Raw genomic sequence first — 24,577 nt, 5'->3', positions numbered from 1 at the left:
TTTTTTTTTTTTTTTTTTTTTGAATTTTGAGGGGAAATAGAAGAAAATATCCACCTAAAAATATCTTCTAAAACAAACACTGAAAAAATTTGGAGTATTTAAGCATTTGATTACTGCAGTAATTCAACCACATATATGTCTGTACCGCGTTGCGTTAACTACCTTCTAAAGAACGTACAAAGATTGTTTTGTAAACCTTCCTTTAAGGATAATTTATTTTTTTACCACACTAGCATTTACCACACTGTAACATTCTGTATACAGAACCTATCTTCTGTATACTATTTTTGCACACTGTAGATAACATACTTTTGGGTTCCAAGCCAATAGTAGAGGTTCTATTTTCAGTATTTCCCTTCCTTTCCTCTTTTTGAGAGGCTTGCACTTTTTGTCTCAATGGAAGTGTGCATGCAATACAGCTCCACCATTACGGAACGGACCAACAAGAACCTCATCAAATTCAACATGGACAAACCCCAGGTCCTGCTCTGGGAAGCAAGAGCCCCTTGTAATGACAAATGCTGAGGCACTGCGTGGCTGAGGAGCAGCTCTGCAGAAATGGCCCTGGGGGACAGTGAGCAAGACATGAGCCAACAGCACACCCAGGCGTTAAAGGGGGCCAACATCATTCTGTGCTGGACAAACAGGATCGCAGGCAGTAGTCTGGGGGGAAGTGATGTTCCCCCTCTACGCAGCATTTGTTAGATCACACCTAGAATATTCTGTTCTGTTTGGGACAGAGAGACATTGATAAACAGGACAAGTTGAAAGGGCCACCAAGGTGGTCAGGCGCTAGAGTACTTGCTCAGTGAGGAGAGGCTGATGGAGCTGGGGTTGTTCAGCTGGGAGAAGAGACAGCCTTGGGAAGCTAACAGATATCATCATTGCATCACATGAAGTATCTCCTGGTTTCTCTCCATCCCACCACTTGCCTTCCCTTCCGCCTTCCTCCAAAATCCCCCACTGTTACTGAACATTTATCTACTCCTTACTACTATAGCTACTCCTTACTCTTTCAGTGTGCTGGCATACCAGATTGAAATTGCACTAAATTACAATTTTAGGATCACTCCTATTTCTCTCACTTGAAAATGAGTCCTACAGCCTTCTGATTTCCTGCTCTGCCCACTTGCTTCCTCGTATAGCCTAAAATTTTGTCGTCTTTTTTCCCCTTTTCCCCATTACACAGCTACCCACTGTACACAGCTAAAGGTTACAAAGACACACATACAAACGCTATTTTTATCAGCTGCCCCAATGCAGATGCATTTTTACCAGCAGTCCCCCTCCCCCCAAGCTATTTCCAGCAGTTTCCAGTTCATGATCCCAGTCTTTCACACCTAAATAAATTAGTTACAGCTTTGTAAAGCCAGCTGTTTTAAGCTTTCCACAGCAGGAACCCCTTGCTGCAGCAGTCTCAGTAGCAAGATCTCTAGATGCAGAGCCAGCCTGCGGGTGACTATGAGACCTAGCGTGCTCTCACGAGGCCATGCTCAGCGCACTCACAGGAGGATACACTCCCCTGTCTGCCAGGGTGAAAAAAGGCCATTCCCGTCCTCCGAGACCAGTAGTTAAATGGAGGAGACCAGCCCAGGAGATCACAAGATCTTTGTCTACCTTTCTTCTTCATGCCTCTGAACAGCCAGCCATACCACGCAGCCACAGACCTCCCAACCAACGGCTATGAAAGCCAGTAGGATCCAGGCCTGCAGGCTGTACTTCTGCTTTTGGCCTTTCTAGAAAGCACAAAACCATCCCAGCTTCACAACATGCAGTGATGCCAAAGTAATCCTGGTAAACCTCACTCATCCTAGCTCTCCTAAACTCATTACAACAACTAACAGATTATTCCCCTGTGTCAACTTCAAGACAATTGAGATTTACAAAGAGAAAGTTGAGATGTAGAGCAAATACTACTGGATTTGGATGTGATCTGCTGGAGAACACTCTTCCCTCTACCCCAGTGACTCTGCTCTTATCTGCATAGGCAGCTCGAAGCAGCTAGCACCTCCAGGAGATCTTTGCAATGCACCTGCTCCCAAATGAGAACAAGCAGCATGAGCAGGCGAGCTGCCCTCCTGGGCAATGGAGGCTGCTCACACAGCTAGAACGTGACTTGGAAGAGAGCGTCAGCACTGCAAAGGTTACGTGTGTGCATGCATGCTTGGCAGGACTCAGCTGTCCCCTGCCTCAGTCCTGGGCAGGGCACCAGGCTGGCACCAGGAGTCAGACTCCAATTGCTTTGTTGCAGTTTGCATCCTTGAGAAGGTACTTTCCAGGTACACCACTGTTGATTATCAATACTTCCTTTGCAGTAAATCTGGGTTATGGGCTCCAACCAGGCCAAAACCCCTTGAGGACTGAGCACTGCGCAAACACCAGTGAGCTGCAGCAAGCTGGCAAGCAAGCTTCTCTCCCCACAACATAGCCAAAGACAGAACAGAGGAACAAGGACAACATCAGTGTTTGACAGAGAAAGCTCCCATTCAGCAGGCCAAATGTCTAGTGGGAGAAAACCTCACCTAGTGACGTGATTTTTCAAGGAGGGAGCAGCCAGGCAAGCAACTGCTGTGTTAATCTCACTTTTTCCTCATACCTCAAAAGCTGCAGCCCCAGAGATCCCACTATTCGCACACATTCATTCTCACAACCAAAGATTTAAACCCTGGATTATGACAACCATTCATAGTAGTATTGAAGGGTCACAGGAACTTTCATAGCACTAAGTCTGATCCTACACAGAGTCCAGCTCAAAAAACATCATCTATGATACCTTCTAAAGCTCAGAATTTTGTTGTTGAATAATTGCTATCAAACTTTGATCTTTCTGCCATTTTTTTCCCAGCACTATGCAAGGAAGCCTAAAGCTTCTGCCCGCACCTGCCTCATCCACCTACTCTAAACCTAAGCATTAGAAATATTAGAAATCACAGCAACTCTCACGCCACAACAAATCTAGAATAGGATGGGAAGAGCACCCAGGCTGCTCACAGGCATAAAACTCGGCCAGGAAGCAGAAGTCAGAGTGTCAAAAGAAAATCAGTTAGAAGGTCTGTTCTCCCCATACCTGTCCAAAGTACAAATTGAAAGGGTATCTGTGGGTTATGCTGCCCCCAATCCCAAACACGTGCACGCAGAAGTGGCACACAACACAGCACACACTTGCACATCACAACACCATCACGCATGCTCAGATTAGTGCCGCATCCTGGTTACTGCTGCTCCTCCCCCTGCCACAGCCCTCTTCACATGCAATGAGTCCAGCTTGGAGTCAGTCTGCAGCCTCCCTGGAGACCAAAAATCCTCACTAATGCAAAGGGCAGTTGTCTACTACTGCACTTCTAATCCTGAGCCCACTCAGCACCAGCCCAGACCAACCCACTGGGGAAAGGGGGTAACCACAAGGCCAAATGCCTCAGGAAGTTATCTGACCTGCTGAACTGGTACCATAGTTTGCCACAAGAGCCTTAACTTACTTGTCCAGCCCAGGTCAACCAGTCTGGAAGGATTAAACCCTTCTGGAAGGCATTAAAAGAGGCCCAGCATCTTTGCAGCTGCTGTATTGCCACTCATTTCTGCTCTTCTTCCTTATTCCTCCCTCTTGCTAAGCTCCTCAGGCCGTACAACTAGAGCTGAGTTCAGACAGTACAGGAGATGGCAGACAGCCTCACCATCTATCCCCCAAGACCACTTGCAGGCATCCTACAGCCCAGTCAGGTGGCGGAGGCAAGGTCCAGCTCACGCAGCCAGCTGCCCAGACTCAAGTAAAAGCTCAAGAGGTAGCAAATGCCAGCAGCTGAGCCTGAAAGGAAGAGTAGCTGAACAGAGAACCAGGATTAAATAGCATGCACACAACAGGAGTCAGTAGAGGGACAAATTAATGTGTAAAAAAGCCAGAAGTATTACAGGGGGGCTCTGGAGAGCTACAACCTCACATTCTTTCATATGGAGGGCTGTTTGCTTCTGCCCAGAGCCAAGTAGAGATTAAGAAACTCAAAGTTTGCTGGAAGTCACTCTGTTCTGAGGCACACTGTTCACTTCTTTTCTGCAAGTGAAATTACCTCGCTTGGACAGTAGAAGAGCAAGCTAAGCTCACGGCTATTCCATTTCACCAGGAAAAGGCCAGCACAGGACTCTTGATGTCACCCAGGAAAGCACAGGAGTAGGCACATCTTGCACAAACCCAAGGGAAAGAAAAGCACAATAACTGCCAGAATAAAATCTGGAAATGTGCAGATAACACGCACCTGCCTATAACCTTCCCAACACACACACCCTACACTGCTACGAAGCCCTTCAGGATATGTTTGAGAAGCCCACTTCAGAGGACCTGAGTAGAAAGTATCATAGAGATCACCCAAGACAGAAGCAACAGAAAGAGTCAGAGTTACTGTCATGGGACTATGTTTCTGCAAGTCATGTTAAACCATCCAGACACAGGAGCTCTTAGTACAGAAGCAGCAATAACTAGCAGCAAGAAAGGACTTTTGCTCAGAAATAAGCCTCCCAGAAGGATACTGCAAGTCAAAAGTGTAGTACAAAGGCTCTGTGGTGCAATGGGGTGAACAGACCAACAGAGTTATGCTTTATGTTCCTCCAGCAAAAGGTATTGCACCAAAACTCCCTATTTTTATTGCAAGTAGCTTGCAGCAGTCAGCATACGTCTTCCAGGAGGACCACTCACTGTTTGGTCTAATTTAAGGCAGAAATAATTACAGAGCACCTTATTTTTTATGTTGCCATGAATCAGGCTACAGTTAATTGATATTTACTCTGCATTCAGATAACCTAGTATTATGCAGGATGACAGAATAGACAATAGGCACCAGAAATCACAAAGCTAAAGTATGTAGGGAGGGTTGTACAGTAACTACATGGCAAAAAGAGAATCTCACCTGGACTAACACATGGCATGACAAGGGGACACAAATGAAAAAGCTACATGGAGAGAAGAAACAAGAGATGTTCAACAGCCTGGCAAGGCAGTCCCTCGCTGCAATGCTGGGACAATACACATTCTTCTGTGTACGGCACTATTTTAACAAAATAGCTTTGCTTAACTTCTGCAACTTTCATGGTTGCCAGTAATTAGGCCGCTGGGCAGTAAAAGGAGATATTGCTGCTTATCATATTTACATCAGCAGCAACCAAGGGCTGAGAGAGCAGGTCCTGCTGTGTCAGGCACAACATGACTGAAGGAGCCTGGCCTAACCACAGGTCCACACTAAAGCGACAGCGGCCAGGGGAAGCGCAAACTGGGCAGCCAGCATCCATCTGCTGAAACTGCTCCAGGATGTGCTGTGCTGCTTCAGCTCTGAAAGGATGTATCCTGCCAATTTCTTCCTCAGGCCTCGCATCTGGGAAAGAGTGGTGAGAGGCACTGCATGGCTCCTGCAGTGATGCACAAAAACGTCTTCCTTGCTCTGTGAGATCTCTCCCCACTCCCTGACCACACTATCCCTATCACCATTGAATGTCCTGAAAGCAAGGCTGGGATCCTCTAGACGGGTCCGGCAGGTTGGAAAGTCCTGACGGCACCGTGAGCTGGCTGAGCCAGTCCACTGCCTAATGGTCACCTTGACAATCAGTTGTACAGTCCATGTCTCTCCACATACAAAGATGTGCCAACTCCACACCACTACCCCATGCTGACCCTACCACCCCTCTCTTGTATGCAATGTATGCAAGGATTATAAAACACATCTGCCTGTGACACAGGCACATGACACTGTTTGGCCACAGGCCCTTTTCTCAGCACATTTCAAGCATTATCATATGCCCATCTCTTTCAAACTCTTAACACCTGTAGGGTCCTCTGGCCATCATCCATCACACTGCAGGCTTGGGAAGCTCTCCCCTATTGCACCCAGACAGGCCCACATAAACACTTCCAGGACAAGTCTCCACCCACATAAAGTCCATCAGGGTCTTTCAGAGGCACACTCCTCACAGACCACAAGCCAGGTACAGACACTTCACCGAGGCAGCATGCGCTCAAGCACATCCTTGCTCAGCACAAAGATGTGCTCTGCTAACATGAGCCTCACAAGTGCTGGAAGCAGAAGGGACCGCATGCTTCATTCTGCACAGGCAGGTACTGCTAGAGGAATCTATCTCCAGAAGGTCCTGGAGACTGGTTGACTGCTTAGACCTCCAAAAAAAGAAACCTGAAGGAAACATTTCCCACTCACCAGACAAAACAGAGCACATCTACCATGGTCTTGGCCCCTAGAAGTAGGGCTGTGCAAACAAGGAGCCTCAGGAGCTCCAGGTACACTCTGGCCTTTCAAAATGAAGGCTGCGAAATCCCCCATGCAACAGCGAGCTGTGGAAAACCTCAGTTCAGCTGAAAAGTTCAGCTGGAGATTTAACCAAGAGTGCATGCACACTCAGTCCTTCCCTGGTATGAAATGGTAAAAGGACCATACCAGCTTCTCAAGATGCAGGGGGCAGGACAGCCCAAATTGCACTGCAGAAGGGCAGGGAAGAAGACTGAGATGACAGAAATAGCAGGGATTGCTTAAAGCCCTCAAAAAACCAAGAATCTGCTGTATAGACATTACAAAATAAAGCCAGAAGGGCAAACAGCTATTTAAGCTAAATATATTTGTTCTTGTGATGACATTGGTATTTAAATGCATCATAAACAAACTGAGGCTGGAAGCAAGAAAATGGATCCTGACCACCCAAGGGAAGTGGGAGAATGGCCCTTCAACAGGGATTACAGGGACAAGAAATAAAACTAGTTCAAGATAGAGCGGGAGAAACGTATGCAAGGATTATAAAACACATCTGCCTGTGACACAGGAACATGACACTGGCCACAGGCCCTTTTCTCAGCACATTTCAAGCATTATTATAATAACAACAGGCATCAGTACCTTAGGTCTACCTTAGGTCAGGATGCTCAAGAAAAGGCAGAATGAGACACTGGAGCTACTCTGCAGGAAGCCAGTGATTGGAGTGGTATTTCCAGCCAGACCACCTACCTTAAAAAAAATAAAATAAAACAAAACAAATAATAAAAAAGGCTTCCTCTGAGCTACAGCACTTTTCAACTGCACAGACCTCAGCAGCAGTGGGTCCCACCAAACTGTCTCCCACACAGGGTCACTGAACACAGCCCGACAGCCTGCAGCAAGGACAGCCTGCTCAAGCCAAAGCTAGACAAAAAGCAATCCACATAAGGACTCCATGAACTGGACAGACATACTGATCCCTGAGACAACCGCAACTGCCCCAGGGCCTGAGTCACATTAGAATTTCAAGAGAAATCCAGTCCTGCAGATCTTTCTTGCTTCATTTATTCTGACATGAATTACTGTATGGAGGAATTGCCTTGCACACACATCAGGCTCTTCCTGCCCCAAATGTCACTGGGGAACCACAATAGACAGGAAGCCTGGACTAGGCACACTACTCCCCCTTCCCAAAGCACTTCATGGCCAGCGCTGACTTAGGAACCAAAAGACACAAAACAGTGGCTCCCCTCTCTGTAGCCTTCAGCGCTGTGAAATCCCAGTTTTCCACTGCCCTCAAGGAAGAGGAAAATGCCTGTAAGAATCCTAATCTAAATCAGGATATCTTGAGAACCTGGTTGTGGAAAGCGAGCTCAAGCCAGCTCTTCCTCACAAGCAGCTCCCACTGCCGGGGTCCTGGCCCTGCACCCAAAAGGCTCCACAGCAGAGCAGAGCAGCATGGGTCCCCACTTTATGGGGGAAGGAAACACAATGCTGACCCTGCTAAGAGGATTTTGTGGCATTTCCCCAGCACGGAGCACCGGGCCTTGCAGAACCATCGCCCTTTCCTAAAGGGTAGCTCCTTAACAAAGGGACTGGCAAGATTAACAGATAAAAGGTGCTGAAATGCCTTTCTCAAGAATCATTTGGTGTCAGTTTGCCCCATCTCTCCACTCACCTCATCCTGTACTCTCAAGTCCATGTTGCTGCTGTATATGTGCACCTCTCCCAGTTTCCGGAGGAATACCATCTTCGTGAATTAAGCGCCCCTTGAACTTCCCTCTTGCACATCACTTGCTGCTCTGAGCACCTTGCATAGAGCCACTGGCTGCTCTACCCACAGCTGATCATTCCTGCGACATTCCCTATATATAGCAGCTTTACTGAGCCCCAGGGGAGAACTGCAAAGGACTCCATTTCCTCCTCCCCAGAATGCAAAACAGACTGATTTTCTCCCGCTGCTTTCCAATAAAGCAGCTCAAGCTTCACACTGTGTCCTCTGATTTATACGAGACAATTATCAGTAGAAAAGTCTCTTTACCCATTCACTGTTGCTTCGAACCAGCACACACTGGCCTCCCCATCCACAGGCACACACTGCAGCTGGAGCTGGTGGTCCTGCCACAGGAGGATGTGCTGCCAGAGCTGGACCAACTCTCCCTCAAACACTCACATTCACTGCACTGCACCCCTCAGCCTTCCCTCACAAGGCACCTTTCTGCAGAAAGATTCAGTCTCAAAAGAAGCAGACCCGAGGTGACTCAGCCAGGACAATACACCCATCACCCAAAACTCGGTCAACAGGTTCCAGCACTATCTGTGCCAAGTGTACAAACACCCTGCCACGAGGCACTGCACAGCTTCAGCACCTGGCCTGATGGCTCTCACTAGCCAGCAGCAATCTGAAGTTATACCAGTGCAGTCTTTAGCACAGCCACAGCTTTCCAAAGGCCTAGTCTGTCCACCTTACCACTATCCATGCCAAGCATGGATCTCAGACTCACATTTGCAATGAGGGCCTACCTGCTCCTCCAAAAGCACTGTTTTCCCACAGGGCAGGCTGGCAGCACAGGGCACCATTCACCCAGAGGAAATACAAAGATATACTGTAAATGCCCTTCTCTCACCTCCTGACACAAGATGAAAGAGCGTATCTTGCTCCACACTGAAGGAAGGTTTACGTCCTTCACTACCCCAACATTGACACTCTGAAACCACACTCCCCCTTGAACTAGCTATGAAATGCACAATAAAATCCCCTCCTCTCATAACCATGCAAAACAGGAAACTGGAAATAATCCTCAGAAAATGAAAAATGAGCCATGAAATACAGAAACTCATTTGTTTCACAGAATTTATTGTAAGAGCAAATCTACTACCTCCTGCACAGGAAACCATGGCAGAGGGTAGGGCCCTGCTCCCAGCAGCATCCCTCATCTCCCTCCTTACAAACATATCCAAAAGGGGAAGAGGAATCAAACACATGAAGGCAGGATGTGCAGAAAGAAGGGAGTGGATGGCATCTGTTCCTCATCCTTTTCTCGAGAAGCACAGAGTCCTTCCTGTGCACAGTGCTGCTGGCACAAAGTGCATCTTTGCAATGACACAGCTTCTATTTTTGGAGTCCCTGCACCTGCCTCAAAGACACAGCAGGGCAAAATATGCTGACAGCAGGCACAATGCCTCCATTTCTACGGTGTCAGAGGCAGCAGGGCAACCTTGCAGAGGGGAAAGATGGGATTCTCCATTCCCCCTCCCCAAATTAGCAGGGCCCAATCAAATGCATGCTTCCTAGGTCCTGCAATGAGAGAGTAGTACTGCTGCTGTATAGAGCCCCATCAAGGCTCTATCTGGCTCTGAGCAAGTAAACTTTTTAAGGAAGACATAAGAACATTTATCCTGTTGCCCTACCTTTTGCAGTAGCCAAGAGCACATGCTAAGGACCAGTACGAAAACAGGGCATGAACACAGAAGTAGAATCACAGAATCATAGAAGTATCTCTCCAGATTTTTGTCATTTTGTGCTTTGGACTCCCTGAACCAGAGTGACTTCTGTTTTATAAACCAGTCTAAAGATCTCTTGGCCTTAACTATACTGTGAGTGAAGAAACACCTCTTTTGGCTGGAAACTGCTATCCACTAGCTTTGTTTGATGCCCTTCCCATTCCCAGTCTTGCACTAGAAAATGCAGTGAACAGTGAGACCCTGTCCACTCTCCCTAGGATACTCATGATTTTATGTCCATCCGATCCAGCTCCTATCTTGCCATCTCTCTTCCAGGTTGAGGAGGAAAAACTCCTCTGAGCTGGAGCAGACTTTGCCATATTCCTGTAGAGCACCAAGCACAAATACTGCAACTCCGCCTGCCCTGAAAACCAAGCATGGCTAGACCTGAGTGGGATGCAACTCATGCAGGGGAGACAGCAGCTCCTGACAAGGATGCAGAGCAGGGATAAGATCAGCAAGGTGAACCAGAAAGGAGATGAAATGCTTTGCTTTGTGCCCACAACACTCGGGCAACCCTTTAATAGGTCCCTTGTTTTTGACCGGTTGGCTCTGGGATAGACTCACTTCCACCTTCTTTTGAGTCTTCATCTTCAAAGGTTGCTCAAGTTCATGTTAGCTCTAATTTCCCATCCTGGCGAAGATGGTAAAGGCAGCACACAGGGAGGAAGAGCAAAGAGAGCTCCAAGGACAAGAGAAGAAGGTCACAGTCTTCACAGAAATACTTTTTATCTCCACCTCTCATACTGCTTTTTCTGAAGGAGCATCACATAAGCCTGAGCCTGAAGCCTCTAACAGGATGGCTGAAACAGTCTCTCACATAACACACCATGCACCACAACTCATGGTCTTTAACTCATGGTCTCTTCTCTGTCCTAGCACAACTAGGGAACATATGCCCAAGCAAAACTATAGCAAAGCAGGAAGCAGAGCTAACCAGCCATGGAAACAGAGAGTAGCTTCAGCAGGAACTAGCTGCTGCACCTAGCGGCCAATGTGTGCAACTAATGCCCGGGCAATATCTTCTCTGAGCATGGCAGACTTCCAGCTGAGACACCTACCAAAAGAACACACAGAATTGCAAGGTTATAGTGAAAGGAAGTACACTGCACTCAGCTCAGAGAGCCTGTCTGGTGGTGTTTGGTCAGAGCTTAGACATCTAAGCAACTCAAAACTGCATCTTGCTTTTTTAGCACTACGTAGCTTTGCTTAAGAACGTTATACAACGGTGGGCAATTATGTCTCCTTGACTACCAACATTTCTCTAACAGAAGATGTTCTGTTAGAAATTATAGAGGTCACTCTCCAAATAACTCAAATCTCATTCAGCAGTCATAGAATTCAAAGTACAAGAAGGTGATCAGAAGTAGTCAGCATGGATTCACAGAGGGGAAAGTCATGCTTAACCAACCTGATAGCCTTGTATGACAGAATGACTGGCTGGGTAGAGGAGGGGAAAGTAGTGGATGTTGTCTACTTTGACTTCAGGAAGGCTTTCGACACTGCATCCCACAACACCCTCGTAGGCAAGCTGAGAAAGTTTGGGCAAGATGAGCAGTGAGGTGGACTAAAAACTGGCTGAATGGCAGAGCTCAGCAGATTGCAATCAGCGGTACAAAGTCTAGTTGGAGGCCTATAACTACCTGTGTACCTCACAGGTCAACATTGGGTCCAATACTGTTCAACTTATTCATCAGTGACCAGGATGAAGGGACAGAGTACACCCTCAGCAAGTATACCAGAGGACTGTGCTGTCATTCAGAAGGACTTTGACAGGCTGGAGAGATGGGGAGAGGAACCTCATGAAGTTCAACAAAGGCAAGTGCAAAGTCCTACACCTAGGAAGGAGTAACCCCCCCCACACAGGTACTGGCTGAAAACCAACCAGCTAGAAAGTAGCTTTGCAGAGAAGGATCTAGGAATCCAAGAGGACAAGCTGACCATGAGCCAGCAATGCATCCTTGTGGCAAAGTCAGCCAAGAGCATCCTGGGTTTCATTAGGAAAGGCATTGTCAGCAGCTCAAGGGAGGTAATCCTCCCCCTCAACTCAGCCCTGGTGAGGACACACCTAGACTACCATGTCCCATGCTGAGCTCTGCAGTACAAGAAACATATGGAGCTACTGGAGCAAGTCCAGCAAAGGGCTACTAAGATGAAGGGACTGGAGCATTTCTCATACAAGGAAAGGCTCAGGGAGCCAGGACTCTTCAGCCTGGAGAAGAGAAGACTGAGGAGAGATCTTATCACATGTATAGGTATCTGAAGGGAGGATGTAAAGAGGATGGAGCTGGACTCCTCTCAATGATGCCCAAGGATAGAATGAGAAGCAATGGGCACAAACACTAGAAGTTGCATCTCAGCATAAGGAAAAACTTTTCTACTGTAAGGGTGACTGGGCACTGGAATAGACTGCCCAGAGAGGTGGTGCAGTCTCCTTCCTTGGAGATATTCAAAAGCCTTCTGGTCAGGGTCCTGGGGAACCTGTTGCTGATGCCTCTGCTTCAGTAAAGGGGTTGGACTAGATCTCCAGAGGTCCCTTCCAACCTCAACCATTCTGTGATTCTGTAACCTGAAAAAAAGAAAAAGAAAAACCCTGCAGCCTGGTGTCCAGAAGCCTCGTGCAGCTTAAATCTGTGAAACCAGAAGTTAAATATATGTGAGACCAAATCTTCTCTGCTGTCCTGCTGCAGAGCACTAATGGGCCTACCTAAAGGTTTTAAATATTTATCAAACCTTCTGAAGTCTACTGGAAATGGACTGAGCTGACAGTCTGAAATACACTGACTTCAGATTTGAAGATTTATGTTCCCTGAGGTAATTCATTCACCATACACCATCTATTATACAACACAGTGAAAGAGAATTACTAGAGTGGAACCAGGGAGACAAAACTGGTGCACAGAGAAGATAAATGACAAAGCCCTTACTGACTGCTCCAGGAAAAAATAATAAAATAAAATAATAATTCTTCTCCATTTGGTGGCTCACCATTCAAAGTTATCTCCTTTGGTCACCAGCCTAAACCAAGGACCAATGAAATAACAGTCCACTTCAAGTAGCAGGAGTGACAACAGAGATAGCAGTTCATCCTCAAAGATCTTAAGAACATATTTTCACAAGAAACTGGCAATTCAAATCAGGAAGAACAGCATCATCATCCTCCTAGCCCCAGGAGGCCTATGACCAACTAAAGGCCAAACGGCCTCTCTCAGAGCATCCCAAGACATAAAGTAAAACTGCCTTTTCGTGGGGCTGCTGCAGCCCCCGCAGCAACTGGCTGCTCAGTCAGCAGCTGCTGTCCTCCTCATCTCCACCTGGTTCCAGCCCCTCAGGAGTCAGGCAAGGCAAGCAAAACAAATACAGGCAAGTGGGCTGCGACCTTACAGGCACAGTGGCTGAACAAGCCAGATGCCCACCTACAGGACACCAAAATAAGCACCGGTAGCAATAGTAGCTCAGATCCGAGAACAATCTGTGCAGCCAGAAGAACGATCAGTGGGAAGGGAAGAGATGAATCTTTCTGCAGAGGAAAGACTCTAATCTCTCTAGTACATATGCTAAATCCAAGTCTCATGCAGTGCCCTGGACAACTGGAACCTCACTTTCTTGAACAACCTCAACAGAGGATATATGGAAGAGCACAGAGGGCTCTGTATCTGGCTAAGATGACTTCTGTCTAGAGGCACAATGTACACGATCATTTAATACAAACATTTCACTAGGATTTCACCTTTAGAGTCTCTCTCCTCTATTAGAGACCCTGAATAAAACAGCAAACAAATCAGACAGCAGATGCAGTGCATGAATTAAAAACTGCGTATGGGTCACCTTTGAAGCGTTCTGAGTAGATATGTTTTCTCAAATTACAAACCCAATTCTGCCTTTATCTTCTGCATCCTTACTCCAAGATGCTCCAGCTCTAGAATATATTTGCCCATGTGTTTAAGCAGTTCGTATCTCTTAATGGAAGAATCCTTCCATTCAACAAACTGAGCTGCACCATTCAGAGCCTTCAGAGAACTAGAAATCTGTACCTTTCTTCTGAAAATAAAGGCTTCCCACCAACAGTATAATGAATATTTTATATGATGCTAAAGTACTTAGGTAACTAAGAAATAATGAACATAGTGTTCCAGAGGGGACAACTCTCAAAACACAACCCCAGATCCCCAGTGAGTTTGGTCCCTGCAAATAGCAGTATCTCTTGCCTTGACTGTGATCACTACTATAGTTCAAAGTACTTGTAAAAAGTAAAGAGAAGTGAAAACACACCAAAATCAGCCTTTTATCTCCTCTGATTTAGTGCCATTTGCCTCTGTCCCCTTCCTATAGCTCACGGAAGGCATGCTTCTTAATTTCAAAATTAGTTTCAATAGTAAATAACTTCCCCGGGTTAAGAACAAACCTTTGCATTCTTAATTATTATAGTCTCCAATTTTAGCAAGACTCAGTGCACACATCTAACTGCCCCTGGCCCACCAGGATGGGGAGGCTTGAGGGGGAAGATAAGGACAGCCCAGCAAAGCAGCAGGGGGCACCAAACCTTTCAACTCCATCCCCTGGCCTCAGACACCCTCAGATGGACATTGAAGCAGAGGTGATCATGAAAATCACCTGAACAAGCCTCTTTGCAAGCTCTGGAGCCCAGGGAGGAGCTCCTAGACTACAGGGACCCGTCCAGACACCACATCATCACGTGCAGTTCCTCATTTCATAGCATTCATCACCACTAGAAAGGACTGAAGCTCCCTTTCAGCCAGGTCAGAACGAAGAAGCACCCCCACTGCTTCTCAGCTCCTGCTAAATGGCATCAAGCCATTATGGATAATCCTTGGCTGCAGAATCACTTGCTGCTCAGCAAAGCAATTTCTATAATCATTTTCTTTCAGGCTCTGTCTGAAGAGTGTAAACTGCCTAAAGAATCCCTTTCAGAGCTTTCTACCCACCAGCACAAGTTATGAGCTGATTTTTCTCATCCAGCCTGTTCTGCAAACAGCCTCTCTCCACAGGCCTGCCTGTACCAAGGCTCAGGGCAGAACAGTCTGGTGGTTTGAAATGCCTAATGACAAGTAGGAAGGCAAAAAGACACTAGCAAAACACAGCTCCGAGTCCCCAGCACATTTGTCAGAGACCAGCCACCCATCTCTGGCCTTTAAAAGCTGCTTGCCACAGCATCCTTCCTGCACCATTGTGGAGTAAAAGGTACGGGAGACATTAGCCCAGCAGCTGCGTTTCATGGCCCCACTGCTAAGGTACATGGAAGCTGCTAACGTGCAAAAAAAAATCTGCTAGGTGACACCAAGAGATAAATATCCTCAAGAACACAGAGGATTAAAGAGCAGCAGCACTTCCCAAACACTCCTCGATCCTGAAACAGGATAGCATAACTCACTCCTGTGTTCACCGAAACCAACACACAGGACTGATCTTCAAATGAAATTAAAGCTGAGATTAATCCAAAATTTTTTGGATTTCTACCATGCTTTGCATGGGGGTAGAGAGAGTACAGGGAAAAAGAATTACACTACTCTGTCTGGCTGAATCCAAGGGAACTGAAAAGTATTACACTTGTAGCTCTTCCAAGAACTGTCCCACTGCCTCATTAGACAGTGCACTGGCTGCCTTTAAAAAGCCATGGGAGTTAAATGTCTTTCTATATTATCTACTTAGACCCCTACAGCTACATCCATAGTCTTCCTCTTTCCTGAGGAAATAGCAAATAAACTGTTTTAAATGTCCCACCTTCAGATGCAACAAAATGGAAAGTGAGGCAGTCCTCAGACAGTAGTTTACACCTGATTTTATCAATCTTTGTATGTATGTTCTGTCCCAGCCTCACTTGTGACTACAGCATAGCTAACACTACACACACACCTGCAGCTCCAGTTGGAGCAGTCTTGTGGAGCAGGAGGCTGGGCTACTGAGACAAAAAAAATCTGGTTTACCATGCTTGGTAAGGGTCCAATTAGCTCTTATTACTGCCTTGCTGGAATTTGCTGTGAGGCATCTACCATTCAGCACCTAACTAGATCCACTGCACCTTCTAGACAGGCCATAATGTTACAAAATGCTAATTTCTTCAAAAGATGTGGGTTCTCCTTTTGCTGCCCAAATGGCCTTTGGCATTAAATACTGAATTCCCTACAATATCAAGGCAAGGTACCACTGTAAAATAAAACCAGAAGCACTCCCAACCTCCTAGATGCTTCTGGAAGTCACATGAATGTCACAGCATCTTGTCTGCTGCAGATCTCAGACCTCTAAACACATTATTATATTTTTAGGCCATAAGTGCCCTTTGTAGTCTGAGAGCTGGCTCAACCCAGAGCAGACACCATGCTGATGCACGCTGTATGAGTCTAACAGCCAGAAGCAAAATAGTGACAGCTCTTCCATGAAGATACACAAAGAGAAATACTGCAAAATGCTACAGTGCAAATAGAAATCAAAAAAGCCTAGAGGATGGGTGAGCAAGAGCCCAAGACACGTGAATTCCCTTGAGAAAATTCCCCACTTGCAGGCTAGGCCAAATGAACTTTAGCTGAGCTACTGCTGCTCGGAGTTGGGGGGAGCATGACATTGTTTAGGAAGGGCCAGGTGCTTCCAAGCAATTAGCAACATCTCTTGATTTGAAGTGGAGTTGGGCACAAAAAAGCATGCATACAGACTATTCCAGGGACTACTAGAAACTAGTCAAAGTTGGAAGGATGCGAGTAGACATGGAAAAGCATCAGGTAAATGAAAAAAAGTGCGTAAGGGTAGATGCCAAAACAGGTCTACTCTCAGCAGCCATTCCCCCAGCTTTCTCCTCATTTTTACACTCATGCATAAGGGTCACTACAGCATGGGTAGTACCTCTTAGAGTACCTCTCTCAATGCAGCACAGCAGCATTCAGCTCCTCAGCAACTGCTCTCTTGTCTGCAAAAGCAGCACCTTTGCTGATGATGCTGGCAGCTTGGAGGCAAAACTCTCGCAAGCAGTTGCTGCTGCAGCACCCCATCAGCTCCACAATCACCAGCGCTAGCCAAGCTCTTCCTGCTTACAGAGGGAAGTGGGTAAAGGAGAACCCAAATCAGTTCACGGCAAGACCGCAGGAAGAGCTAGGTGCAGCAGAGTCAGGGATCCTTCTGTTTAAATAGCATCCCTCTAAAAGATCAGTTTTCTCTGTTGCCTGCTATATACCACAATACATGGTAGAGCCTGTCAGGAGCACAGGGTCAGCCATGCTGACAAGTGGCTCCACTTAGCTAGGTTCATCCTCACTTTCAGTCCTCTTTTTTACAGCTCAGCATCTTGGTCCTGCCTGCTCCCCAACCGAGGGGCTTGCGAACACCAGACCTGGAAAATCTTTGCTCCAGGAAAACCCCACTGCCCACAACATAACAGCAAATGCTCTGCAAGTTCACATTTCCTTTGAATCTCCTCAGATCTCTTATCTAGCCATGTGTTCAAATGGCAGCAAGTGTACTGTAAGACAGGGGAAGTGATCATCAACAGCTCTAGCTCTGCCAGACCCCTTAGCCTCCCAGATCTAAATTTTGCCACCTTATGAGGATTGCTATCCTTAACTTCTGTACCTGGCAACAAACCTCTACATAGAAACACATGGCTGGGGAAGAAAACAGGGATGCATCAGTAAGGTCCTGAAGGGACAGGCCCCATAGCCAGCCAGCAATGCAACGTCCTTCAGGACAGGGTCACAAATGCATGCTTGCAGACTCAGAAAAGCCTGTACCATTTCACTGCCTGCTTGGCTCTTGCTGTAAGCACCATCTCATCCATTTATTCTCCCATGGTAGCATCTTACGCTTGGAACTATTGCTAGGGAGCAAGTAGGCAGTGTTATACATTCTCTCAAATGCTCCTCCCACAGCTCCCTTTGCATAGCCAGTGGATCTTCCTGCTTCCCAGTCACAACAGACTGGAGGTACCAGCTCCATCTGCAATTAAGTATATTTGACATAGAAGCAAATGGAGAACAAGTGCTTTGTCTGGACAGAACAGGAAAACGGCTACCTGGATTTAAAAAGGCCATTTGCTCTTTTCAGCTCCTACATTCTCCTGTCCTTTGAGAATTCTCCACCAGCCTCAGAAGTCTCATCTCTCTCAAGTCAAAAAGAATCACGAGTAGTTCCCATCTCTCTGCTTTCCATCCAAGTCCAGGTTCCATCCTTCCTTCACCTGGACCATCAACCATCTCAGCGGCTTGTTGCTGGAAAGCTATCAAAGAGGACTTCTGTATGTGCTCTGTCCACCCAGAAGTAGTCCAAGCTCACAGAGCAGCCATGAACAACCCCAAACCCTGCAGAGAAGAAAGCACAACAAGCCTCACTCACTCTCATCTGGGTTGGGCGAAGCAAGAATAGCGCTATGCTTCCTCTTCACTTCCTCCACGTTCTCCGAAATTTTATCAATGAACCCTCGAATTTCTTCCACCTATGGAGACAAGACAGACATCCTTTGAGAGCCTGAAGTTTTGAAAAGTGGAGGGATTTTTACACCCTGTGCAAAAGCAACCATGACATGTCTTAACCACAGCAGACTTCCCCTTAGAGAGTTTCAGTGGATATCTTCCAGCTGGATTCTCAAACTGTAGGCCTGATGTGAAAACAGATCTTCCACATCACAGCAGTCAGCTTTGGAGCCACAACAATATAGTCTCTAGGTCCTGTATGTTTTGCTGATATGCTGGGAAACATGTAGAGTTTATTTAAATGAGCACCAGATCTATGAATTTCCAGACTCTGCATCTCAGACAGAGCAAGCTGCTCAAAATACACAAGCCAGGCTCAGTCCCAGCTCTGTCCCCCACAGCTCTTGGCTCCACAGGCTGAGACACCCAGTCTGACCCTCATCCCACACAAAGCAGGGTGGCCAAGTGAGAAGTTGCCTCTCAGTACTGGCATCTTCATCACACTTCTGTACTACAGGGAAACATGCTGGCACTGCAAATAGTGGGAACCTGTGCTTGTGCCCTGCTGCCTACTAGGCTGCACATTCTCTACCTTCATCTTTTCCTTGGACTCACACCACCACTTTGCTCATCTTCATCCATCTGCATGTCAGATTTTTCATTCTGCACTCCATTCCCTGTACAGATACATTTCAACACCCCCTACACACATGCCATGCTAAGGGTATGCTAAAACTCAACATGCATATCTTACAACCACCCACATGCCAGAAGGTAACAAACAAGAGGCTGTCGAGATGCACAAAATTAAACCAATCCCATGCAGAAACCTCTACTTTGCAGAGGTGCTTTCAGGAGAGTTTTTAGAGTCTGCCTGCTTTAAAGCAGCTTGGAGGCACACAGATTGCAACAAGATAGCCTCATAATCTGCAGCCTGTTTCCCCAGGCTCACATTCTCCCACTTATTGGTCACATTGCCCAATTGGCCTATTGGTTTCTATAGGAGCTAATGGAAAAGCAAAATGCCCTTTGGGCAAGCTAAGCACGTAACAGCCTCAGGTCTGCTGAGAAGCCTGGTTCCCACTAATCTCACTCTGGGTGTAACCCCAAAAGAGCCAGAGCCTAAGCATCAGCAGAATTGCATCAAACAGTACAGAACAACCATCCCTTACTCAACTGCTGCTGCTTCTCCTCCCAGGCCTAGCACAGTAATCCATCTCATAGCCACATGGTCTGTCCCAGCACTAACAGAAAGGTTCGAAACAGGCTTGAAAGTCACACTGAAGAAACAAAACTCTCACCTGTTCAAAGAACTCATCCATGAAGCGATCCCGGTCCACGCTAACAGTGACTTCATCATCATCATCACTGTCCTTTGCCTGCAAAGACATGGAGAAAAAGCATCAGCAAGTGCTTCCTATAAACCTTGCTGAACCATTCCAAGCACTTCTCAGGTGCATTTTCCCCTTCTCCTTTGCTTACACCCTCCCAGGACCTGGGGATAAACAACAGCTACAGGGTGGGACACCCACAGACAAAGCTGCACAGAGTCCTACAGTGTGCTATGAGAAGACAAAAAGAACAAATGAGATCCACCTCCAACAATAAAGGCATGATGAAAAACAACGCTGCAACTAGCTGTAACTCCATTTGGCTGTTCTGTACCAAGTGCAGAATGAGATTAATGATATTTACACATTTATAGTGTGCTGGAAGGGAGAATTTTATGTGCTCACTGAGCTATCCTCAGCTGTGTATGAGCACAACTGCTCAATAAACAGCAGTGATTAGAAAAACACTAGCGACATTATAGAGCATAGGAAAAGTGGAACAGAACAGAAAATAACGGAAATACTATAACCACAGCAGGCAAATAAGTGGGGTGTCCTTGTCTGGAGCAGCATATGTATTATTGTCACCAGCGATGAAAATACCTCCCATTCCAGCAGAAGCTGCATGTGAGTTCACAGATGGCAGGAAAATTACAATCTCGATATCTTCCATGTAAGGAGACATTTAAAAGATATCATCCAAAGCAGAGACTTGACAGAGGAAAATGGAAAATTAATGAGGTAGAAAAGCTTCCTCTTACTCTGTCTTTACTGAAGAAAAGGATCCAGAGGAATGGAGAAGATTTAAGAGTAAAAATTATCTTTATTCATCTAACAAGTTTTACATAATTTGCAGACCAGAGGAGCTAGTCATCTTGTGGCCCCTTTGTAGAAAGCCAGTCAATACAGTCAGTAATTCTTCAGAGGGATTCCTCTTATCTTGAAATTAATCAGATGAACTGCATATTTTCCCCCCCAAAATTTGTCTTTTTCAGTCTAGATGACTCCATCCAAGTGGGTCATACTACAGAAGACAATCCCGCCTCAGCTTTCCTTTTTGCCACTACTCATGGCATCGCTTGCTTTGGTAATGAATTCGTGAATGGCACATCCAAAGACACCAAGAGAGTTGTAAAGAGTCAAGTGTAAACCTGACCTTGATAAACAGACATGATCAGAACAAGAGCGCCCACTCTGTGGCCACAAAGCAGAAACAGTCCCCCAAGGCAGAGGATTCAAAAAATTGCCTGTTTTGTTCTCCTCCAGCTCCTTCCCGCAGCAGCCACCACGAGGCAGTCAGTCATGCCACTGGCTCACAAGGCAAGTCTGCACAGTATGCCCGAGGGCATAGTGGAAGCCACCAGCGCAGGAGTTGCTCAGTGCACTTGGATTTTGATGAGTTGGACAAAGTGAGCCCAAGGATGTGCACGTAGAATTTTCTGTTCCTTTGACTTGGATTTTACTCTGTATTACTCATCTGCTGTAAAAATACATCCCTGTGGTGAAGGGGTAGGCTAGCTGATGGACTCCTCCTGGAACAGGCTCTGGCTACCAAATGCACCTACTGAACAAATGCGAGTACAAATCCAGATTTTGGAGAGAGCTTTGGACATACTGCATCCTCCCCCAACAAAGTAATTCCCACGTGTAACAGGAGGAAAGTCTCTTTCAGCCAGCAGGCACAATCTGGTTTCTTCTCTTAAGTCTTTTGCTATCAAAATTCAAAGTTTGCTCTAACAGCAAGGATGCAGAGGGAGGCCCAAGAAAACATCTCCTGCTCTACACACACCAAGCCCTCATTTCTCCCAGTGCTGTACAAGCGTAGGTTCATCATGAAGAGCCAGAGCATTAATTAGGGTTAACAGAGAGCCAAGCGTATGCAAGTTTGCAAGGTTAGAGAGGCCCCTGCTTCACATGCCAAAAGACAGACAAAAGAGCATTAAGCAACTGTCCCTTGTGTAGAAAATCCACACCACTGTCACTTGAAGCTCATGCACTGAAGTACAGGAAATTGCCAGAAGAATGGTATAAATGATTTCACAGGCACTGCAGCCAACCCTCACACCTCAGTTCCACTGGTGGAGAAGGAAGAACGTCTCAGTTTCCCCCCTCACTCCAGCCATCCATCCTCACCAGAGGCATGACAGTTGAGTAGCAGCAATCACAGCTCACTCATAGCTACTGTGGACATGCAGGGAGCTTGATGCATCAAAAAAGAATCCCCACACAGTGTTAAATGTGGAATCAGACCTGGGATTTTCCTGGGGATGTGTTTTCCAGACTGGATGAAAAGCTGAGCCTGAGGGCATGCTTTCTTTTTCTGGTTCAGCTGTGACATGGGAGCAGCTCGAGTCCTCTGCACCAGAAGCTACAGTCCTTTCTGCCAGCAAACCATTTGTTAGTGAATGTTTGTGAACTACTTGTTCGTTGTTTGTGAACGCTCTTAAACAGCTTTCAAGCTAGCCCCATAGCAAAACTATTTAATTTGCAGGGTGCAGTCAGCCTGGCTCCTCTTAAGGTGGATCACAGCACTCCCACAGCCCTGGAACAGCACGGAGGCAGCAGCCAGCAGGAACCTCACAGCCACAGGTCCAGGTGCAGGATTTGGCTGCAGGCTCTGTCACACGACTCCTGTGCCCCACTCAATGCCAGACCTGGGACACCTGCACTAAGTGGCTCAGGGAAGGCACCCTTCTCTCCCTGCCCGGCCATACTCCATGTTATTGCTGCTCCACCTTCATTTAGGGTCCACCTTCATTTAGGGCCCTCCTTAGTAAAATAAAAAGGTGTTGTACTCCAGCTTCCCAGCTCCTTCAGGGGATTACATTATTTATTCAGCAATTCACCTCATCAGCCTTCAAATAAGTCCTATTTTATCAACATAGTCACTGCTAGCTGTAAGCAAAAGGTTTACTCAGGGTCCGAAGGCTAAATAGGGCCCTCAGCAACTGCCACCCCCCAGAATGCAAACCCCAGGTCTCTCCCGTTCTAACCTCACCACTGCTTAAATACCAAAACAGAAAAAAAAAGTAAACCCTCATCTTCCTTTTCCAGACGTCAGTCTATGTCCAACTATATTTTTCCAAGAACGTTTCCACCTCTATGCACTTCTGTCATCCTGCTCCTTTCCGTTGCATCAACAGAAAGGGCCATGACCATGTCCCACTATCATTCCTGGACTCCAGAGAAGCACAGCCCAGTGCAACGTCCCAGTATCTGCAAAGATCTACAAGCAAACAGGGACACAGCCTGCAAGGACTGCACTCATGCACTCCCTACACATGCACAGGAGTTTACGATCAAGGAACATGAAGTGCATCATTTCCTAAAACTACCAAAATGCTCTGGATCCATTTTTGTCTCCTGATTTACATTTTGCTAGAGAACTCGCTTGATTTGTGCTGTGCTTCATTTTCAGCATGAACTATTTGCACTTAATTAAGATGGACTCCATTCCCAAAGCATCTGATGTTTAGGGGGAATCAAAAGTCCTCTCATGTGCCGGTCACACAGGCAGTTAATATCCTTTATGGCTGCACATACTGAGGGACATATCTGCAGACAGTCTGCAGCTGAGCATACACAAACATTTTCTGCCTAGCCTGCACTAATGTTATTCCAAATGGCACAAATTATCACAAGCTTCAATCTAGACTCCTCAAGGATCTCTGAAAAATATAACTCAAATAGATTCTGGTAACACAAGTAGCAAGTGATGGAAAATACATCCATGATAACAGAGTCCAAGTTTCCAACTCAAATATCGCTCTGAAGCTACATGCCCCCAGGCTCACCACAGGCTCCTTCCTACCAACCTTCCCAACCTCTCCTTGCCAGTAACAAGGACATCCCCTTCTGACAAAAATATTGCCACCCCAGTCAGCAATAAGTTATATTACACAGTCTCAGCATGCATTTTTTTTTCTTTTTTTTTTTTTTTTTTTACAGTCATTGCTCTAACACAGTAATATTAGGAAGATCTCGCTTCTCCAAAGCGCACTGATTTGAAGAAAAGGGACTTCATGCACCCTCCTAGAGCTGACCGTGGGGCACAGTGCTTTATGAGTACTGGACAGCCCATGCCAGGGCATTCCTGCAAAGATGGGGACAAACCGGTCAAAGTAGAGAAGATGTCAGAGAAGGAGAGAGAAAGCTAGGCAGACATGCAGCCTGACGAGCTCCTTTCATTTCTCCTCTAGCTCCACAGCTGCAGTGAATGTTAGGAGAAATCTTACAGGGCAGCTCCCCATGCTGCACTGGTGCCAGAGGCTACCCTATACATTTCAGTCCACTAGAAGAGATAGCTATTTCAGGAGATTAGCAGCTCCACTCATCTGGCTTCGGCTGCCCTGCGGCTTCCCACAGGGCCATCAGGAGCTCCCTTGACGTTGGACCCAGGTCCTTCCCCAAGCCTTATATCCCACATAGCCCAGATGCAAACCTATGGCACCAGACACAGATGATGACAGGTTCCTCTATTTCCAAGAGCAGGTCATCCAGGTTCTAGACAGTGATCAGTTGTGAAAAGAGCTTACTACCTTCACCTAGCAAACAGTCCTTGCTCATCGCTCCAGTGGTGAGAAGATTAGCCCATCGCCATGACCAAAATGCTCAAGAGAGCATTCTCATCTCCAAACCAGAGGCTGTCCCCTGCTCAATGACTCCAACCTATTAGGGTAATTTGGAGTTTCTCTGCTCACTCACCACTATTATCATCCAAATCCATTTACACATCCAGATGCTAAATACAATTTACAAAAACACATAAGTCAAAAACTCAAATCTAGCCAGAGCTACCAGTGCAATTCAGGAAAAAAAAAATCACTGGAGAGTAAATTCCTAGAATGTTTTAGTCTTCCTGAAAGCCACCACCAGTACTGCTGCCACATGCATGGATTTTCTTCTTCATTACCTCGGTGCAATTTTTAATGCTATTGGAAAGTGGTTAGGTTGCATTTTGTGCAGTTTTCTGGTAAGTGGCCTGCTAGTCCATTTTACCTTCTGCACTATTTGAACACTCCTTTCCGGCACTCGTTTCAAGTGTGTGGACTCCTCCTGGTCTCATGCAACCAAGCAATTGCATCTTTTC

At 46.5% G+C, this 24,577-nt stretch overlaps 1 protein-coding gene across 8 annotated transcripts in view; it reads right to left on the bottom strand.

The window, feature by feature from the left end:
• The window catches only part of STX1A (syntaxin 1A), a 124,639-nt gene that overhangs the window by 79,476 nt on the left and 20,586 nt on the right, over window positions 1-24,577 (bottom strand). For 5 of the 8 annotated variants that reach the window (XM_062592171.1, XM_062592168.1, XM_062592164.1 and 2 more), the window contains exon 1: window positions 18,081-18,134. The exons of 1 other annotated variant lie outside the window; for it this stretch is intronic. Coding sequence is in view for 1 of the 7 variants with exons in the window: in XM_062592169.1 (XP_062448153.1) it covers window positions 18,081-18,180; window positions 19,459-19,536 (178 nt within the window). In the remaining 6 variants the exon portion in view is untranslated. Of the gene's footprint in view, window positions 1-17,760; window positions 17,807-18,080; window positions 18,181-19,458; window positions 19,537-24,577 lie in introns of those variants that run through there. 2 more of the 8 variants (XM_062592169.1, XM_062592166.1) reach the window with 2 other exon arrangements.

Source organism: Rhea pennata, chromosome 20, assembly GCF_028389875.1.
Source record: "Rhea pennata isolate bPtePen1 chromosome 20, bPtePen1.pri, whole genome shotgun sequence".
NCBI lineage: Eukaryota > Metazoa > Chordata > Aves > Rheiformes > Rheidae > Rhea > Rhea pennata.
Note: the sequence above shows the minus strand (reverse complement) of the source record. Positions and strands in the feature narration are given on the sequence as shown.